A 20,093-nucleotide genomic window follows, 5' to 3' on the forward strand; every position below is an offset into this window, starting at 1 on the left:
GGTAAGAGGAGCAGAGCCAATGACTGGCAGAGTGGGGTTGCGCAGGAAAAATCAGCCAGACTGTTCCAGGTGCGCAGGCGGTGGTTGGCAGATCCCAGGCGTAGGGTGGCAATGGGCAGACCCAGTGAGGGCGCAGGGCAGCGGGCTGACTGCAGCCACACATTAGTGCAGATAAACCAGGCGAAGGAGCCAGCAGTGAGACAGACCAAGCAGGCCCCAGCAGCTTACAGGAAGCAGCAGAGGGGACCGCTATTGCCCCTCTCTGACCCAACCCCCACATACAGCGTTGCAAACCAGCGACCTGGGTCTCCCTGCCCTGGTTAACACTTAGGGCTCCGCCCCTCATACTTAACAGGCTAAAACAGACCAAAACAGTATGGCTCAAGAACAACTCAAAGCCCCAGAGCCAATACTTCTAAGCAACCAAGAAATAGCCAACCTATCAGAGGCACAGTTCAAAACAATGGTGATCAGGATGCTCACAGAACTGGTTGATTTTGGTCACAAATTAGAGGAACAAATGAAGGCTAAGCTAATTGAAATGAAGGGAAATGCACAGGAAACCAATAGTGATGGAAACAAAACTGGGACTCAAATCAAGGGAGCAGACCAGAAGGAAGAAAAAAATGACAAAACAGAAAAGAATGAAGAAACAAGAATTCAAAAAAAATGAGGAGAGACTTAGGAACTTCCAGGACATCTTTAACATTCCAACATTCAAATTATAGGGGTACCAAAAGGGGAAGAGGAACAGCCACCAGTGGAAAACTTATTTGAACAAATAATAAAGGAGAATTTCCCCAATCTGGCAAAGGAAATAGACTTCCAGGAAATCCAGGAAGCTCAGAGAGTCCCAAAGAAGTTGGACCCAAGAAGGAACACACCAAGGCACATCATCATTACATTAGCCAAGATTCAAATGAAGAAGAGAATCCTAGAAGCAGCAAGACATAAGGGGACAGTCACCTACAAAGGAGTTCCCATCAGACTGTCAGCAGACTTCTCAAAAGAGACCTTACAGGCAAGAAGGGGCTGGAAAGAAGTATTCCAAGTCATGAAATCCAAAGACCTACATCCAAGATTGCTCTATGCAGCAAAACTTTCATTTACAATGGAAGGGCAGATAAAGTGCTTCTCAGATGGATAAGGTCAAGTTCAAGGAGTTCATCATCACCAAGCCCTTATTCTATGAAATGTTAAAGGGACTTATCTAAGAAAAAGAAGATAAAAAAGATGAACAGTGAAAGGACAGCAAACTCACAGTTATTAACAATCACACCTAGAACGAAAGCAAACTAAGAGGACAGCTAGATCAAGAGCAGAACCATAGAAATGGAGATCACGTGGAGGGTTAGCTACAGGGTAGTGGGAGGAGGAAAAGGGGGGAGAAGGTGCAGAGAATAAGTAGCATAGATGGTAGGTAGAAAATAGACAAGGGGAGGGCAAGAGTAGTATGGGAAATATAGAATCTAAAGAACTTGTGACATGTGGACATAAACTAAAGGGGGGAGAATGGTGGGGGCGGGGGTGTGCAGGGTGGAGGGGAATGAAGGGGGGAAGTAGGACAACTGTAATGGCATAATCAATAAAATATAGTTTTAAAAAATTCACTTAGTGGTGACAAATAAAAAGTCCTATTTGTGTCTTGTGCAGGTAGATCAGTTGGTTTAGAGTGTCATCCTGATACACCAAAGTTGTGGGTCTGGTCTCTGGCCAGGGTACACACAAGAATCAATAAATGAATGCATAAATAAGTGGATCAACAATTCAATGTTTCTCTTCCTTCCTCTCTCTCAAATCAATTTAAAAAGTTCTATTTGTGATGTTTAAAAAAAGAACAATAAATTCTCAGAGACATGACAAAACAAAGAAAAAAACTTTGAGCTTCTCTAGTGATAAATTGTGAGAAGGCAAATGTATGGGGGAACTAACGGTAGATAAGGGCTAGTTTTAGCAAGGTTATGTAGTTTTCTCTAATGCTGCCTCTGGGCTGATTAGGGTGTAGATTTGTCCTCCCTGGTAGAGAGGGGAGGGTGGACACTTTTAAAAATTCAGGTCCTGCTTTTAGGCAAGTAAGTAGAGGGCAGAGAGCTTTTGACTCCATTTCTTTTCAGTTGCCTTCAGCTCAGGAAAGCTTATGTGCCTTATAGACCAGCAATAAATTATGAAGAAATGACAAGACAAAAGGGGTTTAAGCTAGTAAATTTTAGGGAAGTGACTAGGAGATGTATGGCAGTAAAACTAGTGGAAGTTAAGGGCTATTTTAGTGAGTTTGTTTGTACAGACCTATTTTAGTGTTGACTACCAGTCTCAGGTGATAAGGATGTTTTTATTCCAGGTTCAGGAAGAGTGCTTTTCTCATGAGCAATTTTATGACCCATTTTTAAGGTAGAAAAAGGAGGGATGATTGAACAGCACTTCCTGCATCTGCTTTTTCTAAAGTGACTGTAGCTTAAAATAACCAATATACCAAAGTGACATGTCCTGAATTTTAATGCTTAAGTGGCATATTTTGGGATGGCACATTCTGCTACCCTTTAGCACCCAACTCCTTTTGAATGACCCTAGGAGTCTTAAAATAGAATTATTTTCTTTTATTATTGAAAATTTCAAAAATACAAAAGCAGAGAGTTCAATTAACTACCCTTACCTGACATTGAATTTCAATAATTCTCAATATCTGCCAATCTTGTTTCATTTATACAACTTCTTTCTTGCTTATTATCATTAGTTTTAGAGCTTTCTTGAGGTATAATTTACATACCATAAAACTCACCCATTATAAGTATGCAACTCAACTACTTTAGTGAATTTATAGATTTGTGCCACCATTACTACAATACAGTTTTAGAACATTTCCATCACCCAAATATGATGCCTCATGGTCGTTTCAGTCATTCCTCTCTTCCACTCCCAAACCTGGTAATCACTGATCTGATCTATCAGTGTAGTTACTCCAGAGCCCTTAATGTTCCTGCTGCTGCCCAGCTAAAGTCTTGGGATTTCTCTCAACAGTCATCCTGAGAATTCTTTTCCACACTTTTGTCTTGAATCTCATTTTCTAGATCCCATGTGGTCTTCTTTCTGTTACCCTCATATAAATGACACCCCTCTCAACAGATTCCTGAGAAAGTGTGTGTAGGGAAGAAAAATAATTTTCCCTCTGCCCTCCTATATTTTTGGCTGAGACCCCTGTTATATAAGACAGCTTAATAAGAGAAAAACACATTTTATAAACATGCATGCTTCACATACATATGTACATGGGAGACACCGCGGGAAAAATAATTAAGTTCTCAGTTTTGGTCATTTTCATAAATTTTTCTACGTCCTCAGGGAGGCCTCTCAATCTTCTTAGAATTTAAAAAATGTTATTTATTTGGAAATATTTTCTACTCCATTTAAAAAATTCATTCATTTTGGAGTTCTGCACTTGAGTTTGAGTTCCCCCAGAAGCCAACATTCAAACCCTAGAAAAAAATTCAAATCCAAATACATTTTTAAAAGGTTGAGTCATAGCATCCTAAATGATCGTATCAGTACATCTACCCCTTTTTAAAACACGTTAGCGGTATAACTCACACGAAGTGTATAAGTCTTGGGCGCAGTTGTTTGATATTTTGCTTTCATCTACGATCATAACCACTACCACCCAGAACAAGATGATGAAACCTTTCCATCACCCTAGGAGGTTCCCTTAGGCCCCTTTGCAGTCAATAGCCCCAAAGGCAGTCATTAGCCTGACTTTATTATTATTTTGGTTTGTTCTTGAAGTTCAGGTCAACCTACTTTTAAGTTTATTGTACTTTTCCACACTTTTTAAAACAATTTCAGAATATTTTATAACGCCCATACCATACCTTATTTAAACGTTCCCCAACTGAACACCTATTTCCTATAATTCAGTTAATAATTGCTGGATATGGTGTTACTGATACACTTGTGCAGAATTTCCAAAGCTAAGAATTGTTGGGTCCGGGCCGGACGAATCTGCCTTTCTTTCCTACTCTTTTTGCCTGTTGAAGCGGAGGGAAGTACGATGAGTTGAGAACTACACGCCCCTGGGGTCTCCATCTCTTCTCCATCCTGGTGGAACGTTCTGTCTAGTTCTCCTACAGGGAGTAGTTTCCTGACTTCCCATCACTATGCTGTGGATCCAGCTGGAACAAGCAATTTATTCTCCAAAATCCCGCCCAGAACTGGCGCGCAGTGACGTCACGCGTTTCCTCTGTCGAGGGGGCGGGGTCGGTAGCCTTGCGTCGGCGGTTCTGGTCGCGAGGTGATGACGTGAGGCGCCGCGTGCTTCCCCACGTGGGCTGTAGCATTCCCAGTGCTTTACGCCGGCTGCTTTTCCTCGGGGGCGTAGTTTGTGGTAGCTCCGGGGCTCCGAACGTGGAGCGGGGCACGCTGGTGGCCGCTGGCGGTAGAGGACCCGCGGTCATGGAGCACCTTTTGCTGGAAGTGGCTGCCGCGCCGCTGCGTTTAATCGCTGCCAGGAACGAAAAGAGCCGCAGCGAGCTGGGCAGGTTCTTGGCCAAGCAGGTAAGAACCAGAGCAAGAGGGAAAATGCCTGGCCGACCCCGTCCACCTCCTTCGCGCGTGCCCCGCGGCCCTGAGCGGAGACACCGTGCTTTGCCAGGAGAGAGAAGCCGCGTTTGTCACCCTGGTCCCCCCTCCTGTGGGCTGGCCAGTGGTGGAGGTGTCCGCGCGGGTTTGAGGGGTCTAGAAAGTACCTTTTAACTAATTAATTAGGGGGAGCCTTCCCATTCTCTCTCCGCTGATCCCCATGGAGCGTTCTGGCCCCGTGTGGCAAAGACATGGCCTTCGGAAAGAAATGTGGTTGGTTTTTCTGTTATCGAGGTGTGAAGTGTGCCCTTTTGCCAGGTGTTTTACCTAAGTGTCCTGTTGGAGCCACCTCTGTTCGTTTGGGTGAATATTTTTCTTTTTTTTTGCCTTTTCGGCCGAGTGACAAGTATTGATTGTGTTCCTGCTGTGCCTAAGGCACAGTGTGGTTTTGTGTGAAGACTGATAAGTAAATCCGCGTCTCTGCCCCCTTGGAATTTAAGTTATTTTTGGAACTGTTCAGAAACAGAACAACTGAAGGAAAAAGCATGACAGTGAGTGCTGGCTGCATGATACTAACCATAGTAACTATGAGGTAGATTAGATTTTGGGGAGGGGGTGTGGGTCTTTGGCCTCTTGAGAGACTTTTCTCTTTGACCCTCACTCGCCTCAGTCTGAGTTTTGGACCCTTATCACACATTTCTTTTCACTTCGCATTTTAATTTTATTCTTCCCCACGCCCAGTATCTGTGAGCTTCATCAAAATAGATTTTTTTTTCTGATTCCAGTATCTAGAACTTAGTCACAAATGCACTGCCTACACATATCCCATTGCTGTGAAGCTGTGGCAGTATTTTGGGTCTGGAGCTTCAAGGAACTAACATGCGAGGCATTTCTGCTTGGAGGACAGCTAATTAAACGTTGAAGCAAAAAGGAAAATGGAGTGAGAAGTACAGCCCTGGAGTTTCTTGCCTGTGAGCCCCAGTGAAGGGAATCACACAAATGGGGAGTTCCAGAGAGAAAACTGGTTTTTGGTGGGCTGGAGTAAGGAAAGATAATCAATTTAAATGAGCTGAGTCTGTGACAGGCTCCTGAATTATGTATTGTTGTTGCTAGAGGTATTTTTCGACAATAGAACTGGGCTTTAGAATTTAGAGTAGTGGTTCTGAATCTAGGGATCATGGACCAGCAACAGGGAATTTATGATTCTACACCACTGTGTGGATGCAAAATTGGTGTTTATGTATTGGAAGTAGGGTGGGGAAATGGTTTGTAGCCTTTACTAGATGAGGTTTTAGAGAATCTGACACTGGTGTGAGAACCACTGGTGTAGTCTACTGGACTCAAAAGGTACTAGGAAGGTGAGTTGAATTAAGGAGATTTGGACCCCTTTGCCTTATTTTTCTTTGCAAATTCTGACCTCCTCAGACATGTTTTCAGATTTGTTTCTTTCCATTTCAGGGAAGAATTGATTATATTGCCATTCCATTTTCTCCAGTTTTTGGAAACAATTATTTTATTGGCAAGTAAAGATTTTTGAAATACCGGTTCTCATTTGAGTTTGGGATATGGGTTAAGAATTTTTTAGGATTGTACCTCCTCTGTGTTCTTCATGTAGGTTGTTGACACCACCCTGTCTATCCAGTATTATAGAGAATGTATTATAGAGAATTTAGGGTCTTCAACACTTCATTCTTTTCTTCACATGTAGCCAAGTTCTGATTGTACTTTCTCAGTATCGAATCTGTTTCTTCATTTCTTCTACCAATTCTGACTCTGATTCCAATGCGTGGGTTTTCCAAACATCACCAAACAGTTCTCAGGCACCAGGTGCTACAATTTAATTCAGGTGTAACACTTTACACCTGTACCTGCATCAGATCCCACAGGTTAAGGGCTCAGTCCTACAAGACTGCTTTTTAAAAAAATACTATTTTTTTAAGTTCTCCCCCCCTCCCCCATTTATTTATCTTTAGAAGGGAAGGGAAGTAGAAAGGGAGAGAAATATTAATGTATGATTGGCTCTCGTGCGTCCCCTGCTGGGAACTGGCCTACAACCCAGGCATGTGCCCTGACTGGGAATTGAACCACAGTCCTTTGGTCGAAGGCCCACACTCAATCTACTGAGCTACCCAGCCAGGGCTAGAGGACTTATTTATAGGGACACTTCAGCAGTTGAAATGTGAGGTCATGCCTCTGTATATCATGACCAAGTCTGTTAAATTCCCTTGCCTCTAATTTTATGAAATTGTGTGTGTGGCCCCCTGTAAACAACAGAACTGATACCGATAGAAATTGTTTCATGATAACAGCCTTTCTCCATCAGTGCTTTGTTCAAAATTAGGTGTTTTTATGAAAGAATGCCCAATAATTTGGGAGACTTTGTAAGACTCAGGTGTAAGGTGACCTCGTCTTTTCAGATTGATAACTTTGGAAAAAATTATTATGTTTTTGCATATGGTATTTAATTTGTCATCAAACTGTATTCTAATAGATTAAGTGTTTTGGTGTGAAACTCCTTAGGATACGTTTATCGTGTGGGACTTGCTGGGTCAGAGGGTATGTCGCTTTGGGCAGCAGCAGGGGTTGTACATACGTATGTACTAGCACCATGAGCCCTGTACACATTTGACAGTTTTCCCTGTCACACTCATGGACATTTTGAGCCCAGGCACTAGAATTTTGTGGTCTGTTCCATCTTGCATGTCAAAGTGTGCTTGTACACTTTGGATCTGTTGTGTTTATTTATTAGAGGCCAGAGCCTTTGTAGGGATAGCCTTATTTATTTGCAGGAATTTTTTCCTTCATGCTTTCTTCAAGAGAGTTGTCAGTTTTGCATACTAACTGAAGTCTTTCTGTTTTCCTTTAATTCCTGTATTTTCCTTTAAGAGCAGAGGGGCTGGGGGAAACACTAGATTCTTCAGCAGAGTGTTGAGATCTTGAAACTTAGATTATTTTTCAGAGAAGCTGTGTAGTTTTTTATTGGGTTGGCCAAAAAGTTTGTTTGTTTTTTTTCCTGTAAGATGGCTTCAGTAGTGCTTAGTTGTCTTGAATTTCATTTGAAATAATTTTGTTAGATTGTATTGTGACAGCTATCATACCAACGTGCATTTAAAAAAATACTTATCAAAATTGGTGGTTTTGTATAGTCATTTTAATATTGAAGATGGAAGAAAATATGCAACATTTTTGGCATATTATGCTTTATTATTTCAAGAAAGTTAAAAATGCAACTGAAACACAAAAAAAGATTCATTTGTGCAGTGTATGGAGAAGGTGCTGTGACAGATCAAATGTATCTAAAGTAGCTTGCAAAGTTTCATGCTGGAGATTTCTCACTGGATGACGCTCCTCAGTAGGGTAGACCAGTTAAAGGTTATAGTGATCAAATTGATACATTAATTTAGAATAATCAATATTATACCACATGGAAAACAGCCAACATACTAAGAATGTCCATATCAATAGTTATTGGTGAAAATGAACATGTGTATTTTATTTTGTGGAAAAAAACTAAACAGACATTTTGGCCAACCCAATAAATACATAGAATTGGTGTCAGTTCTTTTACCTTAAACCCCAGTAGTCTGATACTTGTTTGTAACAGTCTTTACGTGAAAGTAACTATAATTCTCTATCATGACCCCCCCCACTGTGTTTTATAAGATAAATTTATTTATAAAATCTTGGTTGTTTTGATTCCAAGCTAAAGCTCTTTGCTCTTCTGCAGCAGTGCAAATATTGTTTACAGTGTCACATGGGTCTTTTGTTTGGCTTTTATTTCAGGTATGGACGCCTCAAGATCGCCAGTGTATCCTGAATACTTTAGCACAGTTGCTTCTGGATAAGGACTATACTGTGCTGATTGGTCGCCAACTGCGCCCTATCCTTTTGGATTTGCTGGAAAGGAATGCTGAAGCCATTAAAACTGGAGGCCAAATCAACCATGATCTTCATGAACGACTCTGTGTGTCAATGAGTAAACTCGTTGGTAGCCATCCTGATGTCCTTCCGTAAGTAACAGTTTTATTCTTCATGTTTCTCCTTGAGGTGGTAGAACCTGTTCTCTCCTGGGAAGTTAGGAGGAGTCTGAGCTAAAATGGAAGAGGAAAAATGCAGAAAGGAAAGAGATAAGTGGTACTTCTTATAAAAATAATCACAGAAAATCTGTTTATCCAGCTCATTTCAGTGACCATTTGCTAGGTTTCTTTTATGCCTTGGCCACCGAGACAGAGAAAGATATGGCCAAGATATGTTCCCTGCCCTGAAGGATTATATCATCTGGCAAGACTTGAGTATAGGCTTTTTTTTTTTTAAATTTTATTGATTATGCCATTATAGTTGTTCTGTTCCCCCCTTTATTCCCCTCCACCCTGCACTGCCTACCCCCACCATCCCCCCTTTAGTTTATGACCATGTGTCTCAAGTTCTTTAGATTCTATATTTCCCATACTATTCTTGCCCCCCTATCTATTTTCTTTCTACTGTCTATGCTACTTATTTTCTGTACCTTCTCCCCACTTCTCCTTCTCCCACTCCCCTGTTGCTAACCCTCCACGTGATCTTCATTTCTATGTTTCTGCTCCTGATCTAGCTGTCCTTTTAGTTTGCTTTTGTTTCAGGTGTGGTTGTTAATAACTAAGTTTGCTGTCCTTTCACTTCATATTTTTTATCTCCTTTTCCTTAGGTAAGTCCCTTTAACATTTCATATAATAAGGGCTTGGTGATGATGAGCTCCTTGAATTTGATCTTATCTGAGAAGCACTTTATCTGCCCTTCCATTCTGAATGAAAGTTTTGCTGGATAGAGTAATCTTGGTTGTAGGTCTTTGGATTTCATGACTTGGAATACTTTCCAGCCCCTTCTTGCCTGTAAGGTCTCTTTTGAGAAATCCTCTGACAGTCTGATGGGGACTCCTTTGTAGGTGACTGTCCCCTTATGTCTTGCTGCTTCTAGGATTCTCTCCTTCATTTGAATCTTGGCTAATGTAATGATGATGTGCCTTGGTGTGTTCCTTCTTGGGTCCAACTTCTTTGGGACTCTCTGAGCTTCCTGGATTTCCTGGAAGTCTGTTTCCTTTGCCAGATTGGGGAAATTCTCCTTTATTATTTGTTCAAATAAGTTTTCCACTGGTGGCTGTGCCTTTCCCCCTTCTGGTACCCCTATAATTCATATGTTGGAGCATTTAAAGATGTCCTGGAGGTTCCTAATCCTCTCCTCATTTTTTTGAATTCTTGTTTCTTCATATTTTTTTGTTTGGCCATTTTTTTCTTTGTTCTGGTTCACTCCCTTGATTTGAGTCCATTTCCTTTTCCTCACTATTGGTTTCCTGTGCAAGTCCCTTCATTTCAATTAGTTTAGCCTTCATTTGTTCCTCTAATTTGTGACCAAAATCAACCAGTTCTGTGAGCATCCTGATCACCAGTGTTTTGAACTGTGCATCTGAAAGTTTTGCTATTTCTTCGTCACTTAGAGTTATGGGCTCTGGGGCCTTGAGATCTTCTTGAGCCATTTTGGTCTGTTCGTGCCTGTTAAGTATGAGGAGCAGAACCTTAAGTGTTCACCAGGGTGGGGCCACCCAGGTTGCTGGGTTGTGATGCTGTATGTGGGTGTGGTGTCAGAGCAGGGAAATGGTGGCCCCCTCTGCTGCCTCTCGCCACCGGGGCCTGCTAGGTCTCACCGTCCACTCCCTCGCTGGTCTATCTGCGCATGAATGCGCGACCACAGTCAACCCACTGCTGTGCACCCTCACTGGGTCCACCAGTCGCTCACTGGTTCCATCCGTTGCAACCCCACGCCTGGGATCCACAGGCCTGAGTCCGTCTGACCGAGTTTTCCTGTGCAATCCCGCTCCACCAACTGCTGGCTTTGCCCCTCTTACCAGTCAGGCTGAAGAATTCGTTGTTATCAGACTTCCAAAAAGTTCAATTTTCTGGCTGTGTTCTGGCTGTGTTTTCTGTTGCTAATATTTTGTTGTCTGTAAATTTGGGTGTGTGAGAAAGCACGGCGTCTCCACCTATGCCTCCATCTTGGCGTAAGTCTCATATGAGGCATATTTAAATATGTTTTAACCAAGGCTTTTACAGCATTCACTTCACGTGGACTCGATTTGTTGCTAAAGGAGGTGGGTTAGAAGATCTCTGGCTTTCTTGGCTTTCTATAAGTCCCTCCAAATCACTATGGTAAAAAGTTATGTTAGAACTAGATTGTAATGTACTTCTTTTTTAACTTGCTTCATTTTCAGCCTGGGCTGCTTCACCACTCCTTAGACAACATGGTAATTTCCCCATTCTCAAGCGGCTATCATATTGATGCTGAACTTAGTGCATAACACATTACATACAGCCCAGAACTTCTGGGCTGAGACAGTTCTCCTGCCTCAGCTTCTGAAGTGTCTGGAACTACAGGCATGTGCCGCCACACTTGATTTTCTCTTTTAAATTGATAGTAAAATGTGGTTTGTGTAGAATAGCCAGAAGAGGCAGGAAAATGAGTGTCAAGGGTTTTTTCTTTGGGAAGATAAAGAGTATTTACTCAACATGAATAATGTTATGCTTTGTACTAATAGGAGCATCTCTTGTATCCATTTCATTTTTTAGTCTTCATCAACACATTAAGTAAGTACACTTGGGTTTCTTGGAACTATAACCTCTAGACTGGTCCTTGAATGAGTGAAAAGGAAATTATACTTTGGGGAAAAGTATAATTTTTATGAGCTTTTCTAACATGGGAGGGAAAAATAGGCCTGGTTTAACAAAAGTAGAAAATACATAGCAAAGTAAAGATCACCGTCATACATGGTAATCAGGAATATGTGGTGTGGGTTGATTAAGTGTTGGGATAATGGTGTCTTGGTAATCATTTAGGTATATTTGACTGTGGTACTGTATCACAAGGTATGCTAGTCAGTCCTGTAGGACTGACGTGGGTAACTTGAATGCCAGCTTCTCTTAAAGCCTTATCGTGAGTGCTGTGGAATCATTAAAATGATGGATTAGCTACATCTGGTCTCCCATCGTCTTCAAATTTTATGGTCTTACTAAATGAATGTGAGGCACATACCTACTACTTTTTATTAACATTTTTCCAAGGCAGTATATTTTATGTTTTATTTATGTACCTACTTTGTTCCAAAAATAATATAACGCAGCTTACAAAGGTGCCTGTGATAGAGTAACTTAAAAACAAGGAAAAAAAAAGTTGTGTGTAAATGGTGAGTCAGTGCAAGGTGTGAAATGAACTATAGGTATTGATGTGGAATGGGATTTTGATTTTTGTTTTAAGAACTATAGCTGGTTATTTAAATGTGCCTCGAGTTTCTGTAGAGGAAATATACCTAATATCTTTGGAATATAACTCATACATATTTTTTAATATATATTTTTAATCTTCACCCAAGAACATGCTTATTATTGATTTTTATTTATTTATTTATTTATTTTTAAGATTTTATTTATTTATGTTTAGAGGGGAAGGAGAGAGGGAGAGAAACATCAATGTATGGTTGCCTCTAGTGCATCCCCTGCTGAGAACTGGCCTGCAGGGGACTGGCCTGCAACCCAGGCATGTGCCCTGACTGGGAATTGAACCTCGATCCTCTGGTTCGCAGACCTGTGCTCAATCCACTGAGCTACACCAGCCAGGGCTTATTATTGATTTTAGAGAAAGGAAAAGTGAGTGAGGGGGAGAGATAGAGAAACATGAGTGTGAGAGGAGCATCACTTGGTGCTTGCAGCACGTGCCCCAACTGGGGGCTGAACCTGCAACCTGGACTTGTGCCCTGACTGGGCATCAAACCCACAATGACCTTTCAGTTCACAGAATGATGCTCCAGACAACTGAGCCACACCAGCCAGGGCCATACCTAATATAATACATTTATATAAAACGCAACTACTTATTTAGTACATAAATATAGAAGTTTTTTCTTTTAAGCACTAGGTCACATCACAGGGGTTAGTAAAGTCAAATATAATGGGGTCCTGTATTTGAACAGTTGAATACAATATGTTAATAGAGGCCTGAGCCAAATATTTAAGGGAAGCATGTAAATCATTAAAATGAGAGTGTTATCCTCTTAGAAATGAAGAGTTTGTGTTGTGACAGATAGTGGGGGAAGAATGAAGAGAAGAGAATGGGATGGGGATGAAAATCTAGGACTTGAACAGGAGGGACCCACTGAAGCTCCCTGGGGTCCTGATGCCCTAATACCACTTATTTCTGGGTTCACACTTCTTTCTGACACCCGGCTGCAACCTGTTTGGGCTTTTTATGAGATACTGTGGTAGCCTTAACCCGATACTTCTTTTTTTTTCTTTATTTAAGCCAGGTGTTCATCACTGCCTACCCCCACTTACTGAGATATGATTGACATATAACATTGTGTAAGTTTAAAAAGTGTGGTGATTTAATACACATATGTGAAATGTTTACCACATTAAGGTTATTTATAAACACATCCTTCATTTCTCATAATTACCATTTTATTACTGTTTTGCATATAGTGTTCTTGAACACATTTTTTTTTTTTTTTTTTTACCTTTTGCACGTTCTTTGTCAAGGCTGTGAGAACACTTCTAGTCTGTTGATGCTTTCTTTATTTGGATATATTACTTACATTTCAAGGTTCTATTTTAAAAAGTCATCTAGTTTTGTTTTTAATGTTCCATTCTTAACCTTGACCGAACTCGTGTTACCAGATTTCTTCCACTAAATAGATGGTTTCGGATGGTTAATATGAGGGGAACCAAACCAGGATTATCTTGTGGAGGGCAGGCCCCTTGTATGTATAGTACAGGCTCCCCCTGCCACCCTTCCACCACCCATAAGTGTTTCAGGAACCCATCTGTATCAGTGTACCAGCTGGTGGTGGTGTGAGAGGCTGCATTCAGCTTCTTTTGAAGACTTTCAGTGCTTTTGCCCACTTCATGATGGTGATTTACGAGTGCATCTGTCCACACTGCTCTGCGTGTTCAGCAGTTTCTGACCAAAAACACCATCACCCTTATGCCCCACCCTTCCTATTCTCCTGAGGGAAATAATTTTGCTGATGTAGAAGAGGTGAAACAAAGAATGGCAGAACCACTTAAAAGGCATCAAAACTGACAAGTTCAGAAACTGTTTTGAGCCCTGGCTGGTGTAGCTGAATGGATTGAGTGCTGGCCTGTGAACCAAAGGGTCACTGGTCCGATTCCCAGTTGGGCACATGCCTGGGTTGTGGTCCAGGACCCCAGTGCGTGAGAGGCAACCACACACTGATGTTTCTTTCTCTCTTTCTCCTTCCCTTCTCCTCTCTATAAGTAAATAAAATCTTTTCAAAATTTTGAGCAGTGGGGAAAAGTCTCAATGGATGAATTGAATTGCATCAAATGGAGAGTGCTTTGAAGGTGACTGAAGTTTAAAGATGTAAGAATAAATACACAAGTTTTTATAAATAAATTCTTGTTTTTTTTATTCCGCCCTCGTATATTATGTGTTGAATTTTTCCCCTTAGTGTTCTCTCAAGAGTGTAACCTTATTTTTAAGTTATGATTGTACTTCAATTTACATTTTGCATCTTTTAGTTCTTTGCTTTTTTTAGTTTGTTCCTCCTTTATATCTTCTCCCCTTCGTGTAGTTTTTCTTTTTAAGATTTTATTTATTTTTATAGAGAGGGGAAGGGAGAGAGAAAGGGAGAGAAACATAGATGTGAGAGAAAAACATCCATCAACTGACTTTTGTGTGCCCCCAACAGGGGACCTGGCATACAACCCAGGCATACACCACGTCCAAAACCGAACAAGTGGCCTGAACAGAACCAGTGACCAGCCCGGGAACAGCTTTTAATCCACTGAGTCACACCATCCTTTTTTTCCTTGTTCTTGCAAGTCCCTTTGATGCGCATTCCTCTCAATATGGCAAGCAAATGAAGATGCCTTTCACTAGTGATGAGGACTACCAGCACAACTACTCTTGCATTTCATAGACACTGTCTCCAACCCTCAGGTTAGGTGCTAATCCCATTTTGCAAATGAGAAGACTGAAGCTCAGAGCTGTTAAATAACTTGCTGGAAAGTGGCAAAGCAGAAATTCATTCTTAGGTTGGTTGCTCCCAAAGCCCAGGTATCTTTCTGCATTGTCCTTGGCCTACTCATCCTGTTTGGAACCATTCAAGTATTTGTTGACTGACTTATGCAGAACTTGATCTGAACAGTATATTTTGTAGCTAATGATTCTAGAAAAGAGTCACCCAAGTTCATTTGGATTGTATTGGGTTAATTTCTTGTCTTCAGGTCTGCATTTGCTGCTAGTTCATTTTGGGCATGTAGATCAACATCTGTGCTCAGTTGTGAACAACAGCAGATAGAATTCTGTGGTAGAGCATGCTCTGTGTGTAGGGCAGTATATGCCTGTGAATAGTCACGTTGAAATCATGCTGACATAGAGCAGGATGAGGGACCAAAAGTAATTATACCTTTATATGTCTGTGTTTCAAAATTGTATTCAGAAATGCTGTAAAGGTAATACATTGCATTTAATCGTAGACTTTTCACCCTCTCTGAGAATTATTTTATTTATTCTGACAGCATTTTTTAAAACCTTTTCTTTATACTCACCAGAGGACATTTTCATTTGCTTTTTTAAAAAAGATTTTATTTATTCATTTATTTCTAGAGAGAGAGAAAGAGAGTGACAAAAAGAGGAAGAGAAACATCAATGTGTGGTTGCCTCCGCATGCCCACAACTGGATATCTGGCCTGCAACCCAGACATGTGCCCTAACTGGGAATCAAACCAGCAACCGTTTGGTTCTCAGGCTGGTGCTCAATCACTGAGCTGCATCAGCCAGGGCTTTTGTAGAATCTGTCTGACTTTTCTACATCAGGGCAGTGCTGTCCTCATGGAAAGAACTTGGAAGTGTTCTCTCCTCTTCAACTTTCTGGAAGACTTTGAAGAAGATAGGTGTTCACTTTAAATGCTTGGTACAATTCTCCAGTGAATATCTTGGGCTTTTCCCTGTGGGAAGATTTTGATTATTGATTCAGTCTCCTAACTTCTTTATTGGTCAGTTCAGATTTTCTGTTTCTTTATGATTCACTGTTGGGAAGTTGTGTGTTTTTAAGAATTAATCCATTTATCTTAGGTTATTCATTTTGTTGACATGTATTCATTCACAATATTCACTTACAGTCTGTTTAATTTTTGTGGCCTGCCTAGTAGTGTAACCTTTTTTATTTCTGTTTTTAGTAGTCTTCTTTTTCTCCTAGTTAATCTAAGAGTTTATCACTTTTCTTGCTGTTTTCAAAAACCGACGCTTAATTTTGTTCATTTTTTTAAACTGTTGTTTTTCTATTTTCTTTCTCTGCTGTGTTTATTTCCTTTTTTCTACTAGTTTTGGGTTTGATTTTTTTTTTCTAGTTACTTGAGATGTAAAGTTAGGTTGTTGAGATTTCTTTTTAAGTATATGTTATTGATTATGCCATTACAGTTCTATTTCCCCCCTTCATTCCCCTCCACCCTGCACACCCCATTCCCCCCTTTAGTTCATGAACACGTGTCTCGAGTTCTTTAGATTCTATATTTCCCCTACTATTCTTACCCTCCCCCCTATCTATTTTCTATCTACTGTTTGTGCTACTTATTTTCTGTACCTTCTCCTCCCACTCCCCTGTTGCTAACCCTCCATGTGATCTTCATTTCTATGGTTCTGCTCCTGATCTAGCTATCCTCTTAGTTTGCTTTCGTTCTAGGTGTGGTTGTTAATAACTGTGAGTTTGCTGTCCTTTCACTTCATATTTTTTAATTCCTTTTTCTTAGATATGTCCCTTTAACATTTCATATAATAAGGGCTTGGTGAAGATGAACTCCTTGAATTTGATCTTATCTGAGAAGCACTTTATCTGCCCTTTCATTGTGAATGACAGCTTTGCTGGATAGAGCAATCTTGGTTGTAGGTCTTTGGTTTTCATGACTTGGAATACTTCTTCCAGCCCCTTCTTGCCTGTAAGGTCTCTTTTGAGAAATCCCCTGACAGTCTAATGGGAACTCCTTTGTAGGTGACTGTCCCCTTATGTCCTGCTGCTTCTAGGATTCTCTCCTTCATTTGAATCTTGTCTAATGTAATGATGATGTGCCTTAGTGTGTTCCTTCTTGGGTCCAACTTCTTTGGGACTCTCTGAGCTTCCTGGATTTCCTGGAAGTCTATTTCCTTTGCCAGATTGGGGAAATTCTCCTTTATTATTTGTTCAAATAAGGTTTCCACTCGTGACTGTTCCTTTTCCCCTTCTGGTACTCCTATAATTCAGATGTTGGAGCATTTAAAGATGTCCTGGAGGTTCCTAAGCCTCTTCTCATTTTTTCAAATTCTTGTTTCTTCATATTTTTCTGTTTGGTCATTTTTTTTCTTCCTTTTGGTCTGCTCCCTTGATTTGAGTTCCAGTTTCCTTTCCGTTACTATTGGTTTCCTGTGCATTTCCCTTCATTTCAATTAGCTTAGCCTTCATTTGTTCTTCTAATTTGTGACCAAAATCAACCAGTTCTGTGAGCATCCTGATCACCAGTGTTTTGAACTGTGCATCTGATAGTTTGGCTATTTCTTGGTTGCTTAGAAGTATTGGCTCTGGGGCTCTGAGTTGTTCTTGAGCCATGGTTTGAACTGTTTGTGCCTGTTATGTATGAGGAGAGGTGTCTTAAGTGTTCACCGGGGCGGGGTTACCCAGCTCGCTGGGTTATGATGCTGTATGTGGGGGCAGGGTCAGAGAGGGAGCAATGGCGGTCCTCTCTGCTCGCCGGGTCCGCCTTACTGCTCACCCCTGCCTGTTTATCTGAGGGCAAATGTGCGAGCCTGCTGCCCTGTGCCAGGGCCTGTGCGGTCTGTCTCAAAGCAGGTCTCTTCACTGGTTTATATGCGTGCAAATGCGCGACTGCAGACAGTCCGCTGTGCTGCGCCTTCCCTGGGTCCTCCCGTAGCTACCCCACACCTGGGATCGTGCCCTTGGCTGCCTGCATGGTGCCCGGCCCGCTCCGCTGCTGGCTTCGCCCCTCTCACCAGTTTAGCTGAGTGTTTCGTTGTTTTCGGACTCCGTATTGTTCGATTTTCTGTGGTTTGGTTGCGTTTATTGTTGTTAAAACTTTGTTGTTTTTAGATTTGGTTGTGCAAGGAAGCAAAATGTTTTCACCTATGCCTCCATCTTGGCCGAAGTTGTTGACATTTTTTTTAATGTACACATTTATAGCTATAAAATTTTCTTTTAGCACCACTTCTGCTGCATCACGTAGGTTTTTGTATTTTGTGGTTTTCTTTTCACTTGTGTCAAGGTATTTCCTAATTTCTCTTTGTGACTTTTTTGACCCAATGGTTTTTCGAGAGTGTTTTTGTTGTTTAATTTCCACATATTTAAAGATGTTCCCATTTTCCTTCTGTCATGGATTTCTTTTTTTTTAATTTTTATTTTTTATTTTGAGAGTACGTTTATTAAAGCCAAGGAGAGTGAAACAAGGAAGAGTTTAGGACAGAAGTAACAGGAAAGAGGCGGGACTGCTTTGGCTCCCTGAGAATTCAGGGAAAAGGGGGTCTTGGAGACAGGTTCTGGGGATTAGCGCAGGATGAGCTGCCACTGCCCATTGCTCCACAGGTTCGCAAGGCCGACGGGCTCCTTTAGAGTTTAGGAGATGCACACCTGTGGGGGAAGAAATGGGGGAGGGGAACAGTGCTATTTAGAAGAGGAGGAAAACCTCCGCTGTGGATTTCTAGTTTTGTTACATTGGGATAAGAAAGGACATTTTGTGTAATTCCAATATTTCAAAATTTGCTGATACTTGTTTTGTGTCAGAATATGTGGTCTGTCCTGGGGATGTTCTATGTACAAGAGAGGAGAATGTATATTCTGCTGTCGTTCGTTCGGTTGAATGTTCTCTATATGACTGCTAGGTTCAGTTGGTGTGTAGTGTTGTTTAAAGCTTCTGTTATCTGAGTGATCTTTTACCTCATTGTTTCATCCATCATTGGAAAGCAGGTGTTAAAGTCTCCTGTTACTGTTGTGTCACTGTGCATTTCTCCTGTCAATTCTTCTGTCAATTCTATCAAAAGTTGGCTTCATGTATGTAGGAGCTTCGATGTTTGCTGCAAAAACATTTGAAATTGTTGTATCATCTTGGTGAATTGACCCTTATCCTTCTGTAATACTGTTCTTTGTCTCTTTTAATGGTTTTTTATTGAAAGTGCGTCTCGTTTGGTGTTAATACAGCTGCTCTGCCTTGCTCCCTTTTAGTACCATTTGCATAGATTTTTTTTATTTCTTCGCTTTTAACCCGTGTGCCCTTAGATCCAGATTGAGTTTCTTACAGATGGCATATAGTTTGAGCTTTTTAAAAAATTACTCATTCAACCAGTCTACGTCCTTTGATTGAAAGTTTAAATCATTTGTAGTTAAAGTAATTACTGATAGGGAAGGACTTACTGTTGTTTTGTTAATTATTTTTCATATGTCTTGTATCCTTTTGTTCTTTTCTCATCTTACTGCCTTTTGTTTCATGAGGATCTCCTTTTCATTTTTTAAAAATTTTATTTATTTTTGGAGAGAAGGTAAGGGAGGGAGAGAAACATCAATATGTGGTTGGCTTTTACATACCCCCCTACTGGGGACTGGCCTGCAACCTATGCATATGCCCTGACTGGGAATCAAACCCATGACCCTTTGGTTCTCAGGCCCAAACTCAATCTGCTGAGCTACACCAGTCAGGGCTCCTCTTCATTTTTTAAAATTCAAACAAGTTTTCTCTTCTTTTTTTAAATAATTTTTTTTATTGTTGTTCAAGTACAATTGTCTCCAATTTCTCCCGTGATGCTCCCACCCTTGAACCTAACCCTTTTGGCTTTGTCCATGTGTCCTTTGTATGCAGAACATCCCTTCCCCCTATTTTCCCCATTATCCTTCTCTCAGCTCCCCTCTGGTTACTGTAAGGTTTCTCTTCTAAACTCCCCCAGGTTCTGTTACTTTTTTTTTTTTTAATTTTTATTTACTTATTTTTCAAGTACAGTTTTCTGTCTATTTCTCCCATCCCAGCCCACCCCACCCCGTGCTCCCCACCTCCCTCCCATTTCCACCCCCTTTAGTTCTTGTCCTTGTGTCCTTCATACTTGTTACTCCAAATCCCTCCCCGTTTTTCCCCTTAAATTTCATTCCCTCTCCCCTCTGGTCACTGTCCCCTTGGTCTCTATTTCAGTGTCTTTGTTTTTATTCTGCTTGCTTGTTTGTTTTGTTGTTTAGCTTCCTGTTAAAGGTGAGATCATATGGTATTTGTCTTTCAACACCTGGCCTATTTCACTCAGCATAATGCTTTCCAGTTCCATCCATGTTGTTGCAAAGGGTAGTAGCTCCTTCTTTCTCTCTGCTGCATAGAATTCCATTGTGTATATGTACCACAATTTTTTGATCCATTCATTTACTGACGGGCACCTAGGTTGCTTCCAACTCTTGGTTATTGTAAATTGTGCTGCTATGAACATTATGGTGCATAGGTTCTTTGAAATTGATGTTTTAGGATTCTTAG

The 20,093-nt window shown here is 41.0% G+C and overlaps 1 protein-coding gene across 5 annotated transcripts in view; it reads left to right on the forward strand.

Moving 5' to 3' along the window:
* The first annotated feature begins 4,317 nt into the window (after nucleotides 1-4,317).
* MDN1 (midasin AAA ATPase 1) overlaps nucleotides 4,318-20,093 on the forward strand; it is a 149,542-nt gene continuing 133,766 nt past the window's right edge. For all 5 annotated transcript variants that reach the window (XM_037131204.2, XM_053664765.1, XM_053664766.1 and 2 more), the window contains exons 1-2: nucleotides 4,318-4,542; nucleotides 8,350-8,576. In XM_037131204.2, coding sequence (XP_036987099.2) covers nucleotides 4,441-4,542; nucleotides 8,350-8,576 — 329 coding nt within the window. In that variant the 5' untranslated portion in view covers nucleotides 4,318-4,440. The remainder of the gene's footprint in view (nucleotides 4,543-8,349; nucleotides 8,577-20,093) is intronic.

Source organism: Artibeus jamaicensis, unplaced genomic scaffold (genome assembly GCF_021234435.1).
Source record: "Artibeus jamaicensis isolate MK-2021 breed Jamaican fruit bat unplaced genomic scaffold, CSHL_Jam_final contig_387, whole genome shotgun sequence".
NCBI lineage: Eukaryota > Metazoa > Chordata > Mammalia > Chiroptera > Phyllostomidae > Artibeus > Artibeus jamaicensis.